Source organism: Xiphophorus couchianus, chromosome 4, assembly GCF_001444195.1.
Source record: "Xiphophorus couchianus chromosome 4, X_couchianus-1.0, whole genome shotgun sequence".
Lineage (NCBI taxonomy): Eukaryota > Metazoa > Chordata > Actinopteri > Cyprinodontiformes > Poeciliidae > Xiphophorus > Xiphophorus couchianus.
In genome coordinates, this window is record NC_040231.1 from 21,506,740 (window position 1) to 21,530,000 (window position 23,261).

The following is a 23,261-nucleotide window of genomic DNA, read 5'->3' on the forward strand; positions in this document are numbered from 1 at the left end:
GACATGGTGAGGTATGTCTGATGTTGTCAACATTAGAGCTCCCTTATTTTCGCCAGAGCTTGATACGTGCAGGATGCAGTCCAGCCTGATCCTGTTACCCTCTATCTCTGCTGAAGCAATTGAGGCCATTGCAGGAAAAGCGAGCAAGAGGTATGAAGGCATCCCAGACTACGTGACTAATTTTAAATAGACTATTTGAACCACTGACCCACCCCGGTGTTAGGGCATCTTTGCAAAAATAAATGTTTACTGACAGATTAAAGTTACTCTACACCTTTTTTCAATATGGGCAATGTTTCTCGCTTTAGAAAAACATAAAAATGTGTAGGAGCCATATATACATTTTTGGAGCTTAATAGAAAATGTTATTTTGTGTTTATGTGAGTTAAAGTATTTACTCTGTTATTTGAAAAAGATAAGCGTCTGTAATTGTATTGTGTTTGAGCTTATGACATGGTGCCTTTTGATTGGTTAGTGACTAATTAGTTTATGAAAGACGAAAGTACTTGCTCTTTGTAGAAGTCTGGCACCTTGAGAGTAACACAGTCTTTTGACCGTCACTTTCTATTTGTTTTGAATCTGTTTGTTATTTTTATTTTCTTTTAAGTTCAGTAAAGACTTAAAGATGACCGTCGGATTCAAGACCTCTTTTTTTTTAGAAGAAATGTGTCGCGTATGAAAGAGCTTTAAGGGGCTAGACTAGTGAGAGCTTGCCGCACTTACAAAATGAATTGCTTTTTCTGTCACAAGTAACAGTTTCAAAATACTCTTTGAAGGTGTTGAGTTCATGTGATTGTCATCATAGCACAATAATGCAGATAACTTCTTCTATCATGACATATTCGGTGTGTATCTGTTTCTGCTTCTGTTTGTCAAATGGAGTCAACAGGTCAGTGACAACATCCACTCTCTGCCAAGATGCTATCATGTCAAACACAAATCATATCCTGGGTTGGTTTTCTGCACAGTGAAAACCCGTGCTATGTCGTTTTGTTTTTTTTTATTAGATAGAGTCAACCGATTAAAACCGTTGCACGGCCATAATTTATTAGGACTGTTCTGAACCTTAACAAACGTCATTTTTTGCAGGTATAACATTCCTCCTTTTTATATCAGATTATTTTAAGGGTTAAGGACCCCCGCCATCTGGCTGTCTGCAGATGGACCACCAGCAGACACGTCCTGAAGCAAAGACTCGGCTTACTTGACCTGCCCTTCTTCCTGTTTGCTCCTCCTCCGTCTCCTCTTTGTTTGTGCATTTGACACTTTGTGCTCTCTGCTCCTCACGAGGTTTATTCCTAATGAGCGCAGCTCTAAAAATACCCTTCTGCCCTTGTAATGATGATGGGAGTGTCCTGTTGGATGCTGAGCCTCTATAACATCGCAGTCCATAGTATTCAGACACAGTTGGGGTGCTCTTTCATGGGAATTAAAGCAGAATTGGATCACAACTAACAGGTAAGAAACCAGAAAAAGAGTAATGACATAAATATAGCTTAGTTGAAGAAAAAAAAAATTTAACATTTAACAATTTAACATTGCTTTAATCATAGTTACGTTTACTCATAATAATTACAAATTCAAATTAAATATAAACGACCTTCTTTCTAACAACACAAAGGATTTTATATGGAAACTTTGTGTTCACCATTTGTGGAAGAAACAAGCTTTGCCAGAACAGAGGATGAAGATGAGGCTGAAGAAAATGAAGAGGAGGATAAAGGTAACTGTAACCAATGTGGTTTCTGTGTTTGACTCACTCCACAATACATCTGAAACTATCATTTTTCTTTCTTTCTTTCTTTCCTTCTTTCTTTCTTTCTTTCTTTCTTTCTTTCTTTCTTTCTTTCTTTCAGATGATGCACAAACAGAGGAATCAGCTGACAGGAAGCAACGACCGACAGCCTTTCTTCCGTGTTTTTACAACAGAATGGGCAAAGAGGTGTACAGCTACGCTGGCCATGAGATCGTTATCGAAGAGGGTCTTGACTCATTTGCAGGCATGATATGGCCTGGGGTGAGTGTGCTGGTGCTGGTTCTGAGGTTTTATTTTGTATGTGGAGAAGTACAGGCCAGCCATGCTTCCCTTTAGAAACACCACTGAGACTTAAAGAGATCTGACAGATACAGATTTTTGATTTTGCCACTTCATGTTCATTGTAGAATCAGTTAAGGTTACCCACTCTGCACTGTGGCATTGCAAAATGTTCATAAATGTTTTGATTGAAAAAGTCAAAAGAACCTTGCCAATTCTTTGCATCCCAGTGTAGATTTTTCCCTTCAACACAGAAAGGGAAAAATCTACAATTTATACTTCCTTTTCTACATTAAGTTTGAAGACTATAATGTCATGTTTGGCTGTAACATACTAGCAGAAAGAGGTTATTTATGCTATAGTGGACATTTGGGTAGTTGCCACATTATATGTTTTACTTTGCATTCATTCTTTGGGTTTGCACACTGACAGTGGGAATATTGTTGTTTCTCCCAGGCTTTGGCTCTCTGTCACTACCTTGAAACTCACCATGACCAACTGAATCTTGTGGACAAAACTGTCCTGGAGATTGGAGCAGGAACTGGTCTTGTGTCTGTGGTAGCGACACTTCTGGGTATGAGTGAATGTGAATCTGTCTGCATTGACCGACAATGAACGCATGCGATTGCTTTGAGAGGTCTGTATTTTCAGGTGGTTGGGTCACAGCGACAGACCTTCCAGAGGTTCTGAGTAACACTAGAGCCAACCTGTGCAGGAACACCAGGGGCCTCTGCCGGCACGCACCCCAGGTGGCACCTCTGTCCTGGGGCTATGATCTGGAGAGCACCTACCCTTCGTCCGTCTACAGGTATGACTACATCCTTGCAGCCGAAGTGGTTTATCATCATAACTTTATGGATGAGCTCTTGGTCACCATGAAGCATTTCTGCAAACCTGGAACAACACTGATCTGGGCCAACAAGGTCCGACTTGAGTCCGATCTAGTGTTCACGGAGAACTTTAAGAAAGCCTTCCACACAAGTCTACTGGTCGAAGAAGGAGAGATGAAGATCTTCATGGCAATGAGTAGGGAAGGAGATGATGAAGTAGATCAGGGACTAGAAATCCAAGATCTGTTGGGAGAAGAAGATGGAAAGACTGTGGAGGAAGAAAGCAACAAAGACAACGGTGAAGACAAACCCTCCTGTGCCTGTACAGAGGTGAGAGCTGATATACTGGACAATTACAATGAGGAGGAGTGGGAAGAAGACGAAGAGTTTGAAAATGATGAGGAGGAAGAGAAAATTGTGACCTCCAAAGATGATGAAACAGATGAGCAAAATGAGACTGTTGCAAGCAATGACAACATTTCTGGTGAGTTATCTTCGCACACAAATAATTTAAGTACCAACGGATGTGTCAGGACTGTTTGCACATTACAGATGTTCAACAAGCTCAAGTTTAGCTTGAAAAAAAAAAGAAAGTAATTCACAGGGATAATTTATTTCATACAAAACAGGTCTGGATTTTGAGTTGTTAGGTCTTTGTTGTGTTTAAAATGCTGTTCTTTTCTAGACTGGTGTGTTAGTTTGCCAGCAGTCTATAAAATGAAACAAACAGCCTTAATGAGAATGTCAGGAGTGCTGCAAACTAAATCTGAGATTCAAGAGAAGGCCAAAACATAGTGAAGCCAAAGGTATAACTAGCTGTCCTGAGATAGCACAGAGGGTTGGGTTGCTGGGCCCCCTGGTGTAGAGTATCCCAGATCTCAAGGAAGGGAGAGAGACTTGTTTTTTTAATGGCACTGAGCTTATTTAGTCAAAAACAATATATTATGTGCATTTATATATTGTAATTGCACATATCAAGATTTGAAATGTTTTTATACTCTACACTTAAGCCTTATGTTTTGTTTCATGCTTTCTGAGCTACACAATGTGTCTGTTGGTCTCTGCAGAACAGGAGTGTTCGGACCAGACAGTTGTAAGGCAGAAATGGGTTCCAAACATCATTTTCAGCGTTAACAAAGACATCTACCATTACGTAGGGCAGGACATCGTCATTTATGAATCCATAGATTCATTTGGAGCAATGATGTGGCCAGCTGTGAGTGTTTCTGATAACAGTTTGCTACAGTAAAAAAATCATATAACCTTCTTTAGCTTAACGTCATATCAGCAGTGTTTTCTTCAACTTGCAGGCGTTGGCTTTGTGCTCCTTCCTTGACAACAACAGGGACACAGTGAACCTGCGAGGGAAGGGGGTGCTGGAACTGGGATCAGGAACAGGATTGGTAGCTATTGTGGCCAGTCTACTGGGTGAGCAGTCACTAGACTCATTATGGTGTTAAACATAAACAGGACACAATGAACAAGACCAAAAAAAATCTCTGATCTGATTGTAATAGTGTTTCACAATGAATGAATGAATAGATAGATATTTTTGGCAGTGAGATAGCAGACCCAAACGGACATAGACATCCCTCACAAAGCTGGAACTCTCCAGTTTTAGATTGGGGATCCAAAGGCCAGAAGGGATATATATTCCCTCTGACATGTTCCGGGTCTGCAAATTGAAGAGGGGGCAAAACTAAGTGAGGCACTGGGGAGGCATCTTGATCATATGCAGACACCACCTCAGCTGACTCTTTTTGATGTGATGGTGTAGCCACTCTACTTTGAACTTCTTGCCATTTCTAAGGGTGAGTTCAGCCACCCTATGAGGGAAGTTCAATTCAGATTGTTGTTTATAGATTATTTTTTTCTGTTAGTCATGATTCAAGACAAGACACTCAAGTCTCCACCACTACGCCTCGAAAATGTGTCCATAAACGCCACAAACAGATGAGGGACAAGGGGTAGACCTCACCTCCTGTACCAGAAACAAGCCCAACCCTAGCATGAGAATGCAGACACAGTTTTTGCTTTGGTTGTACAAAGACTGTGTAGCTCTAAAAGCATCCCCCAGTATTGGGAGACACAGTCATAGACCACTTCGAGTATCAATGCGTATCAATCTAGATTGATACGCATCAACAGATGTTACAGGGCAACCTTAAACAGGGACCTGCGTTGCTGTTAACAGAATCATAATATTTTACAAATGACATTCCTTTCTTTCTGTATCAACAGGAGCTTCAGTCACAGCCACAGACCTTCCAGAGATATTAGGGAACCTTCGAGCCAACTTAATGAGGAACACCAGGGGCCTCTGCAGACACACACCCCAAGTGGCACCTCTGTCCTGGGGCTATGACCTGGAGAGCACCTACCCTTCATCTGTCTACAGGTATGACTACGTCCTGGCAGCCGACGTGGTTTACCATCATGACTTCCTGGATGAGCTCTTGGTCACCATGAAGCATTTCTGCAAACCAGGAACAACACTGATCTGGGCCAACAAGGTCCGACTTGAGTCCGATCTAGTGTTCACGGAGAACTTTAAGAAAGCCTTCCACACAAGTCTACTGGTCGAAGAAGGAGAGATGAAGATCTTCATGGCAATGAGTAGGGAAGGAGATGAAGGTGACCGGAACAGACTGAGTAGGCCTACAGGATGCAGGCTCAAAGCCTAAGGAGGTTTAAAGGACTTAATGTTGAACCTTTCTTTGCGATTTATTTTTTTCAAATGCTGTCAGATACCCACTAACTTTGTTAAAGGTTGGCAAACATGCAAGAAGATCAGTTTACAAATGTTTTGCTTGAGACTCAGTATGGAAGACATGTTTAGGTCAAAGATTATTGGCTTCAGTAACCTGAAGAAACGTTTAAATGTCAGCTTAGTATCAAAATATTTATAATAGTGGTCTTGGCAAGCTTTACTTTGGCAACCAGATGCCTCTTTACAAACTTAACACAACCTGTTGTATTTTCTTTACGACAGAAGTTGTTTTACTAGAAACAAACATTTGAGTTCATCCTGAAGTGAATTTGCTGGCATGTCTCTTTCCACTTGTGAATTACAGAATTGATTGGAAATAGCCTTAAAATCTAGATTGATACGCATCAACAGATGCTTCTTTAAAGTCAATGTAGTTTCCATGTTCACGTTGTGTTAACACACATCTGTATCCTCCAAACATCCAGACCTTAGACTTAGACTTAGACTTTATTGATCCTTTGGGAAGACTCCCTCAGGAAACTGCTCTTATAGGAGGTGGTCAGACTTGCTGGGTATCAGATAAATAGAATATACTTCCCCTTTTCCGGTTAAATCTTATTGAAGATGCAATGGTCTAGTTGCAATAATGAAGCTCATTGTACTGGGGAAACCTATTATAGAAATCCTTGCCTATTTGGTGGTTCAATGCCTTTTTGTTTAACAAACTACTTTTAATGGCTCAAGCTATGTGGACAATGTGAATTCTTCTTGTCTTTTATATTTTTCAGACTCGTAATACAGAAAAGTGACATGTGAGCCCGTTTTAAATATTTTTATTCAGTGAACCTTCTTGTTTGTGACTTTTCTTGTGAGCACAAAATAGTTTAACAGTGGCTCAGGTCTTTCCCACATGATCCAGAAAGGATATAAAATGATATAGAGAATACAGCTTTAACTCATAACATTCTGTGATGAAATAGCATTTGATAGATTTTTATGGCTATAAATATAAACAACATCCACAGCATCCATAGCAAGCATTCGTGAAGTTCTTATGAACACCAGAGGAGCAACTGCAATAGATATGTTTGGTGTCAGAGGTCGAAGGTGAAGTCTTGTGGTGAAAACATAAGGCCATTTTTGGAGAGACTGTAATTGGCAACGCATACTGTTGTGCACAGCATATGTTCAAACAGGAAACTCAATGAAAAGGGATATTAATAAAGAGGCTAACTCTCGCAAAGGATTCCTTCCAAGAGCTAGAAGTGGTCTATGCTGCGAATAATGCAGAAAGTGAAACTGTTTCAAGCTAAACAGAAACGCAAGAATCTCGCACCACTGATTCACCATCAGACTCCAGAAGACAAGAGGCCCTAAAAGCAGATACTTTACATTCTTAGGCATCAACTTTCCAGCCAGTGTGCTAAAAACAATGAAAGATAAAACCAAAGCCTTTATTTATACTACTAGTTTAAAAAAAAAAAAAAAGTGAAATAATTCTCCTCCATCTAATAAATATTTGATTCTTTCCTTTAACATATTGATATTGAATCCAGCTTAACAAGAAAAGTTTTCTTTGGTTACACAAAGAAAAGGGGCAAAAGATAACACTTCTGCTTTTAGGACTATAAAGCAAAGAGGATCATTAACATGAAAATTAAATTTAATCACATAGCCCTCATCTGTAACTTCAGGTGAGACATTTCCAGAAGGACCAAACCAGTATTAAGTTCAGACAAATCAAAAATATCTGTAGATTATCTGGTTTTAAAATAATTTCTTGTAACTATTAAGGGTCAAAGAGTAAATATTTTATACATTTTAGGCTTTCAATATCTCTTTCAATGTATGAAGGAAAGTGCAACTGTATTTTGAAGCTTTGAAGGCAATTGAATCAAATCCGAAATTGAAAGCATCAAAACTCTCAAGTCACAATTGTCAAAAATGAGTATTTCTAATGTTAAGTATATTATGTGAAACAATTATTCAAAATAGGCTGAAACTACTGGTGTGGTCCTTTTGAACAGCTAGGGTCCCATTAAGAAGAATGCTGTCTCACTTATGCAGGGAGAAATGTACTTGTAGACAACATAAATTCACACACACACCCACCCATCAACCATTGACGTTTCTCCAAAGCATAATTCACGGGGAGAGGGAAAAAAAAAATGTGTCAAGTTGAAAGAAACTAAAATCTGATTCCTCATCAAAACTAACTTTTCATACACATTAGAAGACATGCATATATGCAAAATACATCGATTAAGATAAATTCTGTTATATCCCTATTGCATCTTTATATTTTCATGGTACGAGTGTATTTACATTACTTTATGACACTGTGTACATATGCAGCATTCTGAACGCTGCCAAGAAAGCTGAACAATACTGAGTGGAAATTTGATTGTGTAACCTGTTCCGAACATCCCACTGCTGTCCAAAAACTGCATCATTCTGAGAGTGAGGTCTGGTAAAAATGGAGGCTAAATGTGGCGCTCAGGAAGAGCCAAGCCTGCACACGGTGCTGGGATGAATCATGCGGCTGGACTCAAAGAAGCTGATGAGTGAAAGGACTGCGAGGGTGGACGGATGCTACAATCTCTGCAGCTTCTCCTGCACAAATCTCTGCCACCGTTAGTTTAGCTCCATCTTGAAAGGTAAGATAGGTTGAAAGGCACCGCGACATTTTTTGTGTTCAAAGACAGACAGGACTGACTTGTCAACCCAGGATGGCTGGAGCTATTCAAAAAAAAAAAAAAAAAAAAAAAAAGGGCTTGTGATCAGTCCAATCCCTGCTTTTCATTTGGGATCATCAGGAGGAGAGTTTCTGCAGCAGCAAGTCTGTCTCTCCTCTTATTGAAGTAATTTAACGGATTTTTACAGTTTTCTGTTCTGATTTCCGATGCATCCCTGGAGTCCACAATGCCAGTTTTTACAGTATTTACACATGAAGAGAGGTTTTTAATGCAATGAGTTAGGAACGCTGGGGAGGAAGGGATATTTAAGCCTCTGAATTTGTAGTTGACAAAGAAAAAGCAAAACATCGGACAGATTATAGTACTCCATATTTTTCTGTTGGTAGGGATTCAAAATTTCTGACTCGACTGGTTTTACAACCCATCGCCTCACAAAATTTGGCATGCATGAAAATATTGACGCTCTGGGTCAGCTCCTAGTTTGATGTCTTAAAAAGAAAAAGTCTCCAGAGGCAGCTGGTTGGTCAGATGCATAGACCATATGACCCTGAGGGACATGTCATCAAATTCGTCCTGTTACAGACTGTTGGAGGTCATGCCGTCCCATGCATGTGCCTGTTTGTGCTTAGAACGGTGAATAATCTGCGGGGTACATGACGGGGAGCCAGTTCTCACTGAAGGCAGTGCAGTGCGTCCAGCCAAGGTGACGCATGAGCTGCAAAACAAAACCCAGGAGATGATTTGATTTAATTTTTTTTACACCACCAGAAACTGATAGAAACCATGTTTTATCATCATGTTGAGCATCAATCATTGATACTCTCATACCTGGATGCAGTTCTTCATGTTCTCCTTGCTGGGCTTCTCCTCAACCATTTTGGAGGCGTATTTTAGGGCTCTGCTGTACATCTTGTTTGCCAGGGCGTGTTTGTATGAAAACGTCAAAACCTTTAAAAAAAAAAAAAACACGAACAAAGAGTGTTAGGTAAAATGTTTTCTGAACTAGCTTAAAGCTTCAATTCAGCCAACAAAATAATTTTGGATCAACTTTCAGAATTTGTGGCTTTTCTTTCACTGTTGAGCAAGTGACAAGTTCATCACAAGAAAGAAAATTAGTAGGGAGAGTCCAATGAATGTGTCCAAAATACAAAATTCTCACCTTGATTGCTGTGTTTTTGAAGCATAAATACTGCACCAACCTAACATGTTGGTTTAAAGATTAATCCAATAGTTCATCTTTACAAATTGATCAAATGAAGATGTATTCAGTCTTACTGTAAGGCACAGTAGGCAGTAGATTGTTAAAAAATTACTTTTTGGCACAGAATCCAGGACTTCCAGTCCTTTTCCAGGCTCCAGGTACAGAACACAACAGCATATAAAGCAGCTGGATTCCGAGTCGGACTGAATAATTTTTCTTTTATCTTGATGTTTTCTAGTTTCCTGAATATTCTCACTGTTTTACATAACCTTATTTGATCTCTACATTACATTGTAGTACAATTGCTTTTCAACTGGTTGCCATGGCATTCGTTTTGTCCTCTTGTCCAAAATTCACACACACAAAAAAAAGTTAAGAAATAAAATACATAATTTGTCCCAAACAACCCATTTGATTTATTTTAAATTCTCACCTTTGAGTCAGTTAGCTCCGCCCACTTCTGCACCTCCCAGAATGTGTCCATCAGGGCATTTGAAGTGTTGTCCAGGGGGTCGTCAGAGCTGCTAGCCAACTGCTCCTCGACCTCCTCCTCTCCTGCCGCAGCTTGCTCTGTAGCAACAGCCCCGGCGCCGCTCTGCAGCGTGGACGGCAGCAGGAGCTGGTCGGCCAAAGCGCAGCCTTTTCTACACAGGGCGTCCAGAAGAGACGACTTCTGCTTCTCCATGTCACTGAAAAACAAAATGTTTTACAGAGGAGGTGGGTTCACACTGCCTCAATCAACCCAGTCTTTGTCAAGAACCTGTGTGAAAGTGATGCTTACGTTTTGATGGAGGCGGCGTCCGACCGAGGGTCTGTCTTCATGGTGAAATACACAGCCAGTGCCGTTTGGTCGATGTGGGACATGACGATCTCTGCTGCAGACACAACCTCTCTGAGGCGCTTCACTCGTTCCTTAACAAAAACGGGGAGAGATTCCGTACGAGGATTCTGCACAGCTTTGATGCAACTATTTACCAACCCTGTCTCCTGTCGTTGTTTACCTTCTCTGAGTCCAGCTGATGGAGTCTTTGCACATGAAGTGGAAGGTAATCCAAGTAGTTTTCCCTCAGTTCATCATAGATGGAACTCGAGTCCAACCTGAAAAGCCAAAAACGACAGATAAATTCCAGAGAAATAAAGAGGCTGTGTGGTATGAAACCAGAGAGAGAAACATAGCTCACTTTGTCATCCACTGAATCTTTAGATCCCTCACAGCTTCTGCAAACTCTTCCTTCAAATCCTTCTCTTTGTCTCCATCCTTGTCCTTCTCCTTCCCACCGTTCTTTGATTTGTTTGGGGCAGGGATTAGATGGTAGATGACTGGAACTATGTCCTACACCAAGACACAAGTAAAACAAAGTATGATTGAATATATATCTTCAACTTCTCAAATACTCTCTCTTCCTACCAATGTCATGTCCTCAGATAGTCTTTGCTCCATAGATCACTGAAGTGAAAATGCTTTTAAATTATCCAGTAGTGAAGGTTTAAAGTAGTACTATCAACACTTTTACAGACCACCAGAAAACCTTATAAATAATTCATAAAAACAGCTTTAACACTTGTGTATATTTCCTAACACATCAACATGCTTTGACATGATAGATGAAGATGTTTTACAGAAAATAAGTCATTTCCCAAAGTAAGGAGAGCAGCAGGCGCTCTGTGGTTCTAACTTGTCCAGTACCTTTTTAAATTTTCCTTGTCGTTTTGCAGAGGCCTGCCCCTGGTGGTCAAAATAACACACAGTAAGGAACAGATAACACAAACACCAGCCAAAAAGGATGTTTTCATTTGTCTTTCATCCTCAGCCAGAGACTCAGGGTCTCATTGCTAAAGATATAACTCAAACAGTATAAATATAATGCAATTTACTATGATCTTTGGTGTTTCTCCTAACCTTGTCTAATAGATCTGTTTACTTTTGTTAAGACACAAATAAAAGTTACAGAATATTTAAAAAATAAATAAATAAAATAGAGCTGGCAGCCAAAAGGCAATAGCATCTCCTTAAAATTAAACATGTAGGAAAAAGGATGAAAGATTCATTTTGTTGCTGACCAAATATTTTGCGAACAGAAGCCAATACACCATAAGGGTGCTACACAGTGCAACCCATACATATCCCCCGATTGTTTATAAAACAGAATTAAAACACAAAATCCAGAGGAAGGCAAAAAATTTTACATGACAATGTTCGGCAGAGTTGCTTAATATATCAATTAAATCAGTCATTGCCTTATCACAATCAGAGGACCGACTGGGTGCAATATTTAGTAGGATGTCATATTTCAAGTGTCACATTCTCACTTTGTGAGCCAATGATGTATTTGGGAAGCTGAGCGTTCTCTACCTGCCTCTGACGTGCAACATGTGTGTTTTAGGTGGTTGAATTGCTTAAACTGAGAAGATGAAGAAGAAAGTAAAAGTGAGGAAACTTTGGGTCAATCAAAATCACCATCCAGGAATAATCTCACAGTTGAACATTTTCCAGATATTGTGCAACCCCAAAATTCCCAACCCAAAGCAAAGTCTTACAGTCTGTATTAAATTGCGTTCCTACAGGAGTTAAACCAACCAGCCAGATGTGAAAAACAAGCAGGACAACAAAATTTGAGGAAAGAAAAAAAAATGCTAACAAGGATCCCAATTACCAATAAAGAAAAAAAAGAAAAAAAATCTCAGCATAATACAGATCTGCCTGGAATGCAAACACTGCTTTTTTAATGCAGACTAATTTTTAACTTATACATTTTCTTCTAGAACACCTCAAACTGAATCTCTGAGAAATATACATTTTCTCTGTGAAATTCACCAGGTAACAGGTGCTGAGTCTCTATAGTGCCTAGTCACCTATTCTTTGTTTTTCCATGATAAAAAGATTTCCATCTTCAGATTTAGCCATTTTACAGCTGTTTGACGTCAGTCGCTTTTAAGCCGTAATTGCAAATCAAGTATTGACACCAACAATTCTCATTGGATTAGCTAGAGTTATTAGTTGTGGCCCAGAACAAATTAATCTTTACACCGTCACATAAAATGCAGCTAAATCCAACACAAGCCAACTCTGGCAAGGTCTGTTTCCACTGCAGTTGCAGGGGTAATTCTCTGGGGCAGATTAGCTCCCCCAGGACCAATGCAGACTAAAACGGGTTGCAGTCTACCCTGAAAACAGGCCTGGTAGGGAGGTAGGAGTTTTCAGACCGACTCTGAACTGAAGGCAGAGGTTCTCAGTAGGAGGAAACCTCTGGATTTCCTCCTCTGCTGATCATATTTTCTGCTAACCGCAGTTCAGTATTTTCTTGTGCAAACACAAACCTTTAAACTTAACCACTCTTGATCAACATTATCATGTTTTATGGAATTTGAATTCAATTACGTACATTAAAGTAGACCTGGTCTACAGCTATCCAGGATTACTAATCATCCACAGGTCTTAAATTTGAATGGAGCAATGCTATTGCAGGGTACAAATAGGAGACACACCTAACAATATTTAATTATTAAAAAGCTATGGATTACTACAAACTTCTGAGTCAGAAGTGATTTTAATTCAGTTTTGTAGCTTAAACACTGATATTGTTAGAAATGATTACTTTAGACAGGCGATTGTAATCTCAACTGGAGCCGCATTAAGTTCAGTCCAGTGTGCTTATAATCCAATGTAGCCACTCCTTATCACACAAGTTAGAGTGTTAGCCTGTGACCACTATGAAACAATTTCAAATTAATTCATATAGTCAGATTTTTCAGAATCACGTTCTGAACTCTGCTGTTGTAACGGCTGGAACCACAACCCGCTCAGCATCAGGGGATACATAAAGCGCCTGGCTTTCTGGGAAATGTACTCAGAAAAAGCCACGGTAAATTAAAAGTTACAGGAAGTTCAGGAGACAAAACTAAAATTTCCAGGAACCCTTAGTCAAAACATGTTTTTTGTCTCATTTGCTGGGTTTACACCTAGAGCAACTTCCCAAACTCAAAAAATTTATCAAATACATTCCTAGGAATGGGCGATTACCATTATCGAGGTATACTGACAAAAAAAATCAAGCGTTTAAAAAGCTAAAACTGGAGGTCAGACCTTTTCTGCTGTCTCAAGTCCTCACCTGCTGCTGTGCACTGCTGGTCAGCTGACAGAAAGAACGTTGCTACGCTTTTGTCTCGCTTACAAAAACCAAATCTAGCTGTGTGAAACAGTGTGGAAACTACAGCACACTCATCACTCCTATTAATGCAAGCCTGCTTTAAAAGCAGTATCAGATGAGAACAGACCCTACAGAAGAAGACAACCTGACTAATTAACCAACTATTATCAAGATGGGAGATGAACAACTGGTAAATAAGATGACAAAAATTAGCAAGGATTCTGTGTATAAAAATAAGAAATCTTATAACTACAATAATCAAATTATTTTAGAAGCGGTGAGAATAATGAGCCCTCAATGCTACAACATACTGGTATTTTTATTCAAGGTTATCATGAAACTTGATGACCCATAAAAGACCCAAAGAAACCAAAACAAAAAAAAGAACAAAGTGCACAAGTGAGAAGGAAACAAAAACAGGTGACAGTGGTGGTCAGTCTGGTACTACAGGACACTTCCTGACACCGGTCCATTCTGAAACAAACTACCTTCATCCAGTAGTTTGTTTTGCACACACCTGTCATTGTCTCACATTTCCATCTATAATAATCATTTGAATAATCTTTAATATGAGCTACAACAACATTTAATTTCCCTTTTTAAATCCATTTTTGAATTTAATTGAAATGGAAACTCAACATGACTTTTTGGTCCTGAAGAGTACAACTGAACATTTGAAGCAAAAAAATTCAAGAATGAGCCACTCACTGCTTTCTTGCCATACTCGCTCTTGGGCACAATGAGGGAGCCTGATAGGTAACATCCTGGACTCGTGCCTTTAGGGATCCTGAAGGATGAAGGGGGACAAACAGGAATGGGAATAAAAAAGAAAATGTGACAACTGGTCCTACTTATATTAGAAAGCTGGGATACTTTTCTTAGGATGAACAAAAAATAAGCGTCACAGGTATATTGTGTTCATTAAAAATGAAGATGAAATACAACTCTTTCATCAACAACGAGTAAAGAGATCATCTCCTTCTGTTAGAAATGTGAAAGGAAACACTCGACTGTGTGACTCACTTGTCGTCTGGCAGGGTGGTGACATAGAAAGGCTGTGTAGCCCCTGGACACAAAGTAACTGAGTTGGCCTTCTTCTTTGCCATGAGGGCGGCGCGGTGTGACTCATACACATCCAGACTGAGAGTGTTGGAAAGACGATGAGAAACCACAAACGGCAAATCCTTCAGGCGCTCCAGCTCACTGGACTGCTCGTGTCGGACCTGCAGACGGACCGTGTAATCCCCCTTTTCTAGCTTCAGGGAATACTGGAGAGACAATAAATGTGATTAATCCCTATAACAGTTCTCAAGAGATCATGTATAATTTGTTTTTTTTTTTTTTTATAGCAGGGGCAATTTCTACAGATGTCCAACCTGGTGTGGGTAGGCATCCCCTGAGCCCAGCAGTCTCTTGTTCTGGTCAAACAGCATCCAGAGCTGACTGTCAAACTCAGACTCGTAGAGAAGCTCGCAGAGCGTCGGGCAGCTGGGCGTAACCTCTCCACTCTTAGGCTGAGGACAGAGCAATACACAATTATGCATCCATACGACAGATTAATCGGCTCTGATGGGCAGAAAGTTGGGTGATACCTGGTGAAAGCTGTAGGTGAGGATAATTTCATAGAGCTGCCTGTTATTAGGCAGAATGTCCCGAACTCCCAACGCTTTAATCTTTGAACTTAGAGGCCTGAAACAAACACCAACATGAGAAATAATTAAAAAACAGCACTTTAATACATGAACAAGTTGTTTGTGTGCGTGTGTGAACACACCGCAGAGGCTGAACCCATGACTTCAGGGTGACAGTGGGGGATACCTCCTCATATCTCATGGGTGATGACACGTCAAAACTCGTCACTCCCTCTGAGGCGTGCTGCAGAGAGACAAAACAGAGTCAGAAACAAAAGAGAACAATACCTGTTCTGATTGTACCGGTGTGTGTGAACTATTCTCACAATGTGTAGAGGAGAAGGAGAAGTGCTGAGGCCGTGGAAGGAGATGCTGTAGTCCACCGTCACATCGCCCAGGCTCGCCCACCAACGGGCTATACAAAACTCCACAACCCGACCTGACTGCAAAGGAGGCAGGAACACACCGAAAATAAAACACAGGTTTTCTGCTGATTCTGGTGTGTTTTTAGTTGAATGTAACGTCCACATACCAGCACTGCAAAAGCCTCTGTTAGCGAACCTCTTTCTAGCAGTGAGGAGAACTTGTAGAACTCATTGGCTCTGTAGGCTTTTTGCTTGACCAGGTGAACCGCATGAAGAACGAACTTCGAGGACACGTCTCCAGAATGGGAGGTTAGAGTGATCTCTGTGGGGGAAACCAGGAAAAAAGAAAATCATGAAACAGTAAAAACCCCAGTGTGTTTTGCTGTCCTGCAACCTTTTAATAGGAATTATGAATGTAAAAATCTATATTTTTTTTTCATTTTATCCAGGGCTCGTTTGACTTTAAAATCCTTTAAAACTTAAATGCAAAATAAATATCTAGTTGGGTTTTATTATCTGTACTCAAAAAACCCTGAAACGATGCTGAAGTTAGCTTCTGATTCAACATTGTGGTAAAGAGCCATCTTTTTTTTTTTTTTTACTTTACGTACCAAATAACGTGCTCTATTGAATATCTACTATAGGAGCCACAACTGTAGATTAGCACAAACTTCATCCGAGTTAAAACTTTAATTTAGATTTTGTCTCCCAGAGTCAGAATTTGTCAAATATATTCTACCAACATACATCCATGGCTTTTGAACCATAACCACGGTAAAACAATCTGAGATTAATGTAGCATTGGTCTGACTCCTCCTGGCATTCTGGATCTGGTTCCTATAGGAGGAGTCATTCCTAGTGTCAGGCAACATAATCTACATCAACAGGCGGGTTGTGGAACTGACAGTGGAAATAGACACAAGTCGTGTCCTGCTTAGATAAAATGGATCCCGGAAAGCAGCATCTGTCACAGAACGTTCAGGAACTCATCGCGGAAACTTTTTGTGATATACTGACTGGAATGAAATGGCAACTTTAAAACAACTCGGCTCCACATTGTAACAGAAACTGGATGGCTTGAATAAAAAACAGGATCAAATTTAACACCGCTCTCATGTGAAATTGTAGACTGTTAATATCTACTAGCAATGTTATACTCTACAATCATGACACTTTCATTTTGTGGCTAAGGTCCGTCTACCTTGTACGCTTCCAGAACAGCCGCATACATTAACTCCACCTCAAATAATCTACAAGACTAGAATATTGGACTTTTTTTTTTTAAACTTTGAAGAAAATCCTGGATCACAATCAGCTTTTTCGTTTTATACTACAAACCATTTTATTTATCTTCAGCAACACGTCTTGGAAAATATGAGAAAGTGACCAGCAGCTTGTGTTGGTTAGACACATTCTCAGCTGCCACCACGGAGCAACTGACCTGCCCAGGAGGCTCCCTGAGGAACAGTGACGAAGTGACGTCTGATCTGTCCGGGTCTGAAGTGGACGTCTGAGAATCGCACCTCTTGATTACGACTATCAGTCACCCTGTTGGTGCAAAGAGGGAGAAACGAATAAGAGCCAAAACCACAACAGAAAAACCAAGATGAAGTCCACACATTGTGAGAACATACTTGGCAGGGATGATAACTGTGATAGGAACTCTGAATAGTGGGCCACAGGTGGGGGCTGCTGTATCATAACCACAAACCTGAAAAACAATTAAAAACAATTTTAAAAAGAAGATAGCGTTTTTTTTAAGCTTTTTTTCCATTTTGCCATCCACGCACCTCGGTATAGTGGACTCCCTCTCTCAGTCCTACGGGATCGATCCGGACGTTGATGTGTCGACATTGGTTCATCAGCTCCAGATGGGAGGGGCACTGGACCCATGGGACGGCACATGTTAGCGCCAGGTGTAGCTGCAAGGAAATTCGCTCGGAGTTTTCTGTTTAACATAAAGAACAGATTATATTTAAAACAAATAGAAACTATAGATAAAAGGATGTAAAACTGAGTCCAACCAGTCAGTTGTGCTACCTGTGTTCTCTGGGAAGATGGGTTCAATTCCAACCCCGTGATCAGAAGGTGCGAGAACTTGGACTGGTTCCCTGAGGTAGATGCCTCTCTGTGAACCCACGCTGACTGAGAAGCCCAGGCGGCTTGTGGGTAATGAGGCGTGCTGAGTGAGGTAGTCTAAAGCCTTGTCCACCTGAGAGAAAGAAAGCAATTACTTCACTACAAAAAAATACAATAAGTTTAAAAAAAGATTTTTTTTTTAAAAATGTAAAAAATAAAAAATACCTGGATTATTCCATGACCCTGTGCAAACACTTCAATGTCATCGACCTTCTGAGCCGTGTTTTCCAGCGCTCTCCTCACAGCAGGAACAGAGGGAGGGATCCCGCTCTGCTTCAGGCCTTTTTCATTTAAAAAAAAAAAGTTAATCACACAGAACCTTCAGTTCTGAAATCACTCACTTCTAACAATGTTTCAAATCAACTACAAGCCCTGCAATTAAGGAACACACCTGACAGAATGAGCGCGATGCCTCCGCAGGCGTTTGGCGAGGACATCGACGTGCCGTTCATCAGCTGGGTGCCACGGAGCGTCCAGTTGGGTACGGATGCGATGGCCCCGCCTGGAGCGCTGATGCTGACCCCGAGGGCTCCGTCGGTACTGGGACCCCTGGATGACCATGTGTACTGGTTGGGGGGCAGCTTCTCTCTCAGGGAGTACTCGGCCACCATCATGTCTGGAGTCACGTACGCGCCAACTCCTACAGGGACAACGGTAGCAATTAGAGGAAAAGTCAAGAAAATCCAAAGACTACTTTTAGCACTTTCAGAGAACGTACCGATAACGCTGCTGGTGGTTCCTCCTGGGCAGCCGACCGTAGAAAGGCAGGGGCCGTTATTTCCTGCACTTGACACAAAAATCACGTTGTGCTTCTGCACAGCCTCTGTGATCACTTCACAAATCCTCCTGAAAGACAAGTGGTCCACGACACTTAGCAACAGCATGCTAAAACAAAACACAAGGCAGGAAAATCAGAGACCCTCTCTGCTATTCTTACCCTGAATTAGGCCAGTGGGTGGCTTCCCCGTAGCTATAGTTAACCAGGTCACACTTGTAGTTGATTACTTCAATCATCTTTCAGACACAAAGAGAGAGAGACCAGAAATAAACTAGTGCAAAAACGTCAGTTAATGTATATATTATGTAGGTCTGCACAATATTAGGAAAACATATAACCAGTATTTTGTCATTATTAAAAAAATGGTTGTAATTAAATAAGATTTTCCTTACAAAGAACATTGCGTCATTAAGAACAATAAGAGCGCATCAAACACACCACATATATTGTTAATTCATGAAATTCTGGAATTTAAAAAAAAAATGTAATAATTATTTTCTGTCTCGATTGTGATGCATCATGCAGCTTTAATGTTGAGGTATCTTTTTGAAGGAATACCGCTCGGATGAGTCCGGTGCCAGTTTCCATGGTGCTGAGTCGAGTGTCTCCGATCTTCAGAGCCAGAATTTGGGCACCAGGAGCCACGCCGTTTCTTTCCGGTTCCTCTGGGAAGTAACCTGCCGCAATGCTCGCCACATGGGTCCCATGAGCCCCTTTAAGGGAGCACAGAGTCAGATTGGAGAAGAAAATTTGGAGTCAACATCATGCTCAATGAACTGCTTACATCTAGATCTAAACTGAGAAATTAGCTAATTTTCATCTTCATGCACCCTGACCATCCAGACAAACTCAAAATTCATATCATATCTCAAAAACTAAATGCACCATACAAAATTGCTACAGGGTCACACCAACCTTAATATTTGGACAAAAACTCAAAAGTTTTTTTTTTTTTTACTTTAAGTATTAGTGAGTCACTTAAAAATGATGTCAGGCTAATTACAAAAGCTCGACGAAGCTTTTAAAAAGTAAATTGAGTTATTTATTGTGGTGTGTCAGCTGATAACACAGAGTTATGAAATATTGGTCGACTTCAACAGATGCTGGCAATTCTTTCATTTAACAATTTTGCACTATTTCCAGGAATAACTGTGATAAATCTATTAAGCATTTAAACTGACTGAAAGGTAGAAAGACTTCTGATATTCTGCTTTAGGGTAACTCACCTCCACTAGTAACGATGCAGAGTGTGTTTCCTTCGTCATATATGTTAACAGAATAGTTAAGCATCTCAGCATTTCCTAAAGTGGCATATTCTTGTTTCTCTCTGTATGAGCCCAGAACGGTGCACTGGGACAGTTCTCCACACTCCGATGTGTCCACTACCGCCCTGAAAACAACAAAAACAGTCTTATACAATGGAAATGATAGACATGCTATTTGTGCATGCTAGTAAATAATGAGGAGGGAATGTAAACAAGAGCCGACTTACTTCCACGTGACGCCATCGTGCCAAAGCACACAGTCATACACTGGCCCGGGATCACTGTACTTCTTCTCTAGAGATCCCAGCAGCTCTGACTGACACTGCAGGTCTTCCTTTTGCAGCTTTTCCATCTGAGGAGAGAAGATGAAGGATGTGTCAGAGCCAGACATGAGAATCATCACAGCAAGCAGAGGCATGTCGCTGCAAGCAGGACCATTAGGTTTAGAGTTTGTGTTGTGGATCTGACCTGAGAAGGCGTGGGATGAGCGAGGTCAAACTCCTCTGTTTTGCGACAGACCTCAGCGAGGGCTGCTCTGTGTGCTGAGTCCCACATCTTTTCTTTTCGCTCTTTCTAAAAGGGAGAAATGTGCAAAAATATCAGATTTAGTAAGAAGCTTACTAAACCAAATCCCTGCTGGTAATATTTACTAAAATGTAGAAATCTAAATTTAAATCTGAACTTTTTTCCCCCATGCACAACCTTTCCCAACCAGCTAAAATATCACCAACGTTTGTGCCTGTGCCACGACTCCCTGCGCGTTTGATGTTGTGCTTTCTGCACATCAAAAGTAATAAAACATCAAATCTCTGACAGAACTAGAGCAGCAATCATTGTCACATCTCCCTACCTGCATCCTTTCCTTAAGAGCCTTGGGGAAGAACTCGTAGCCATTTTTAACTCCGATGCGAAACTTCCCTGATGGGTTGACCCAGGTGGGAGGGATCTGAGAGACATAAAAAGACGCAGCGAGAGACGAGATCACCAAAAAGTGAACTTGGATTTAGGACACTATGCAAAACAGAAAATTTCACAGTTGAAAGTGGCTTTGAATTCAAATAATAAAAATATGGACATCATAATGGTGTTTCCTCAACCTTGAGCGTTCTTCCAGAGAGGCCAGTGATTGTCCCATCTTTAGGCTCCACTGCTGTGGTCATGTTCACGTCACCACTGCCTGTTGTATCAATGATGTCCACGATCTTTGGTTTCCCCTCAGTGGTGACCTAAAGATGCAGTTCAAAACAGAGTAAATAGATCTAGAAATTTAGACAAGTCCTTGTTCATTAACAAACTAGCACAGTCAGAACACGCTAAAATATTCACATACTATTCTGAATAACTTAGAAGCTTCCAAAGTTTTACAGAAGTTTGTTAAAATATAATAATAGAAGAAGGAGTAATGTGAGCTAAGCAAAAAACAGCATTAAAATAAACTATTTGCTTATTGGCTGAGTTAACCATTCAAAGACCAGCTATAATTTTTATAATTTGGGGTTTTATTGCTGATTGATCATATTTAAATGACTACAATTTCCATCCTTCCATCCAAATATTAGTTCAGTGTTTTAATTTGCAGGGTTGCATGAGAAAAAGGGTACATCATTAAGATGTGTTCCTATTTCTTCTAATATTGAGGGGGGGAAAGTGTCAAACACAGTTCATCTCAACTGAGTTGAGTTTACTGTTCAAATATAGAAAGCACATCATTTGTGTTTAAGAAAAAAAATATACTATTTTTATGGGTTTTTGAAGGAACCTGCTATGTATTTGACCAATCATACTTTAAAATAATTAGACATCAATATGGCGCAGCTGTGATATTTGAGATACACAATGGTGCTTTTGCATCTTGAACACATTAGACCAGATCCACCTAGTAAACAATACTCAAACCTGTATAATTTTGTAGTCATTGTATTCTTTAAAACAATTCATGGTCAGTTCCTTAGCTTCAAGGTAACCTTCAGGTCTAACATCAAGACTACAATGATTAGATTGTACCTGATCTAACGTGGTTTAAATGGGACATTTAGTTTCACATAAAACATCATAATCCTAAAATGAAAGTACCGAAGTGGCCAATTTACTTGTTTCCAATTTTAAAGAACTTGTAACCAGTGCAGACAGGTTCACAGGTTTGATTTTTCAAAGTGTATTTAGTAGCTTTAATTTTGGATCCCATTTTAGGTCGTCTAATGCAAGCACATATATAGCAATACCTCCTGTTCAGTGTTGTCACAACTACATTAAGTTTGGCAGATCTCAAATTGTACATTTATTCTTCCTTTGCATACAACAATCCAGGTCAGCTTTGAAAAGTCCGAGCACTTTGTACTTTGAGCCAGAGCTGATTTAAGATGCTCCAGAAAACAAATAAAAGCTCCAAGTGGGTTTGAAAGCTACGATTCGGACACCAACTTCAACGTCGTAAGAACAAACGTTGCTAGCTACCCGGTTAGCATTTACGCTTAATTAATAAATGTAAAGATAGTTTAAAGCCCGCTTGTGTAGCTCTGAAACTAAATTTATAAGCACAAGAAAACAATTGCCATAACAGACTTTAAATGTACTTGGCTGTCATAAAAATATATTTGCTAATTGTTATAATAATGCTATTTGGGAACGCCGGCCTTTAGCATTGCTAGCTTCGGCCATCTCGGTCTTCGCTAGCACGAGGCAGCCGGGCGGATTCACCTGCATGCCGGGGGCCCCGGGGTCCACGCCGGTGTCGAGGACAGCGATGAGCACCCCTCGCCCGTCATAGTCGGGGAACCTGGTGAGGTAAGAGGCAGCGCCGGTTTCTTTCTTGGGGAGAAGCCCGTGGAAAGGGAACGGTTCGTCGGTAGAATGAGCAGCCATGATCCAAATACAAAAAAGGAGCGACAATGAAAACAAAGCAGCGAAATGGGGAAGAGACGAGAGAGCAACACGGCGGGTGAGACGAGGAGGAGAGCTGATTAAAGGCGCAGTGCTTGCTGCTTTCTGCACACGCTGGGGAACACCACCAGAACTTAAAAGTTTTTTTATGTCATGCTTGAGCCAATCATAACTAACCTCGTGTTATTTTTGAGCATATTTCTTTAATATGTCTGACATTGTCTGTTGCATATAGCATATAGTCTGAATGCGTGGATATTTTGTAACACACAAACTTAGTTTGATCAAAAGGGAGGAGATCATTATTATAACTCCCACAAGAGGGCAAGTGATTATTAGCTTTCAACATCAAAGCAGGCTGAAAAGAAAAAGCGATGTCTAATTTGTTGGGATCAAAAACTTAACATATTTTTTTTCATTCTGTCTTTCTCGTTTACATGTGGAAGCACACACCGGGGATTTGACTAAAAGATGGGATTAAAGTCTTAGTGGACATTTTTGGTTGCAGGGACTTTTCAGGGTGTTTTTTTTAACTCTATGTTTCTGCTGCATCTAATATTTTAGAAAAGATTGCATATGGGCT

At 40.4% G+C, this 23,261-nt stretch overlaps 2 protein-coding genes across 4 annotated transcripts; one reads left to right on the top strand and one right to left on the bottom strand.

The window, feature by feature from the left end:
* Window positions 1–1,341: 1,341 nt before the first annotated feature.
* Window positions 1,342–5,575, top strand: mettl21ca (methyltransferase 21C, AARS1 lysine a). 2 transcript variants are annotated; one of them, XM_028014533.1, is made up of 8 exons: window positions 1,342–1,458; window positions 1,622–1,723; window positions 1,857–2,017; window positions 2,492–2,609; window positions 2,687–3,349; window positions 3,933–4,081; window positions 4,176–4,293; window positions 5,107–5,575. In XM_028014533.1, the coding sequence occupies exons 2-8, from the start codon at window positions 1,630–1,632 to the stop codon at window positions 5,547–5,549; spliced, it is 1,746 nt and encodes a 581-aa protein (XP_027870334.1). In that variant the 5' UTR covers window positions 1,342–1,458; window positions 1,622–1,629; the 3' UTR covers window positions 5,550–5,575. The 2 variants fall into 2 exon arrangements, with proteins under 2 accessions (XP_027870334.1, XP_027870335.1); XM_028014534.1 differs by having other exon boundaries at window positions 1,369–1,458; window positions 1,661–1,723.
* An 817-nt stretch (window positions 5,576–6,392) lies between these two features.
* tpp2 (tripeptidyl peptidase 2) lies at window positions 6,393–22,783 on the bottom strand. 2 transcript variants are annotated; one of them, XM_028014531.1, is made up of 29 exons: window positions 22,496–22,783; window positions 20,896–21,024; window positions 20,649–20,744; window positions 20,267–20,371; window positions 20,026–20,150; window positions 19,760–19,923; window positions 19,092–19,246; window positions 18,693–18,769; window positions 18,474–18,601; window positions 18,147–18,395; window positions 17,921–18,036; window positions 17,657–17,828; window positions 17,407–17,564; window positions 17,251–17,327; window positions 17,058–17,164; window positions 15,784–15,938; window positions 15,578–15,694; window positions 15,395–15,495; window positions 15,213–15,309; window positions 14,997–15,134; window positions 14,644–14,888; window positions 14,329–14,407; window positions 11,160–11,198; window positions 10,654–10,805; window positions 10,474–10,570; window positions 10,254–10,384; window positions 9,906–10,161; window positions 9,100–9,219; window positions 6,393–8,986 (listed from the first exon to the last, which is right to left on the bottom strand). In XM_028014531.1, exons 1-29 carry the CDS (start codon window positions 22,658–22,660, stop codon window positions 8,897–8,899), a joined length of 3,840 nt encoding a protein of 1,279 aa, XP_027870332.1. In that variant the 5' UTR covers window positions 22,661–22,783; the 3' UTR covers window positions 6,393–8,896. The 2 variants fall into 2 exon arrangements, with proteins under 2 accessions (XP_027870332.1, XP_027870333.1); XM_028014532.1 differs by lacking the exon at window positions 11,160–11,198.
* Between the last annotated feature and the right edge of the window lie 478 nt (window positions 22,784–23,261).

Bases quoted from the DNA above. Each gene is read 5' to 3' on its own strand.
- mettl21ca (XM_028014533.1), top strand. From the start codon at position 1,630: ATGGAAACTTTGTGTTCACCATTTGTGGAAGAAACAAGCTTTGCCAGA. The intron at 1,724-1,856 runs GTAACTGTAACC...TCTTTCTTTCAG, and splicing joins AAATGAAGAGGAGGATAAAG to ATGATGCACAAACAGAGGAA. The intron at 4,082-4,175 runs GTGAGTGTTTCT...TTCAACTTGCAG, and splicing joins GAGCAATGATGTGGCCAGCT to GCGTTGGCTTTGTGCTCCTT.
- tpp2 (XM_028014531.1), bottom strand. From the start codon at position 22,660: ATGGCTGCTCATTCTACCGACGAACCGTTCCCTTTCCACGGGCTTCTC. The intron at 15,939-17,057 runs GTCAGTTGCTCC...TTTCCCCCACAG, and splicing joins TCAGGGAGCCTCCTGGGCAG to AGATCACTCTAACCTCCCAT. The intron at 8,987-9,099 runs GTATGAGAGTAT...TTTGTTTTGCAG, and splicing joins ACATGAAGAACTGCATCCAG to CTCATGCGTCACCTTGGCTG.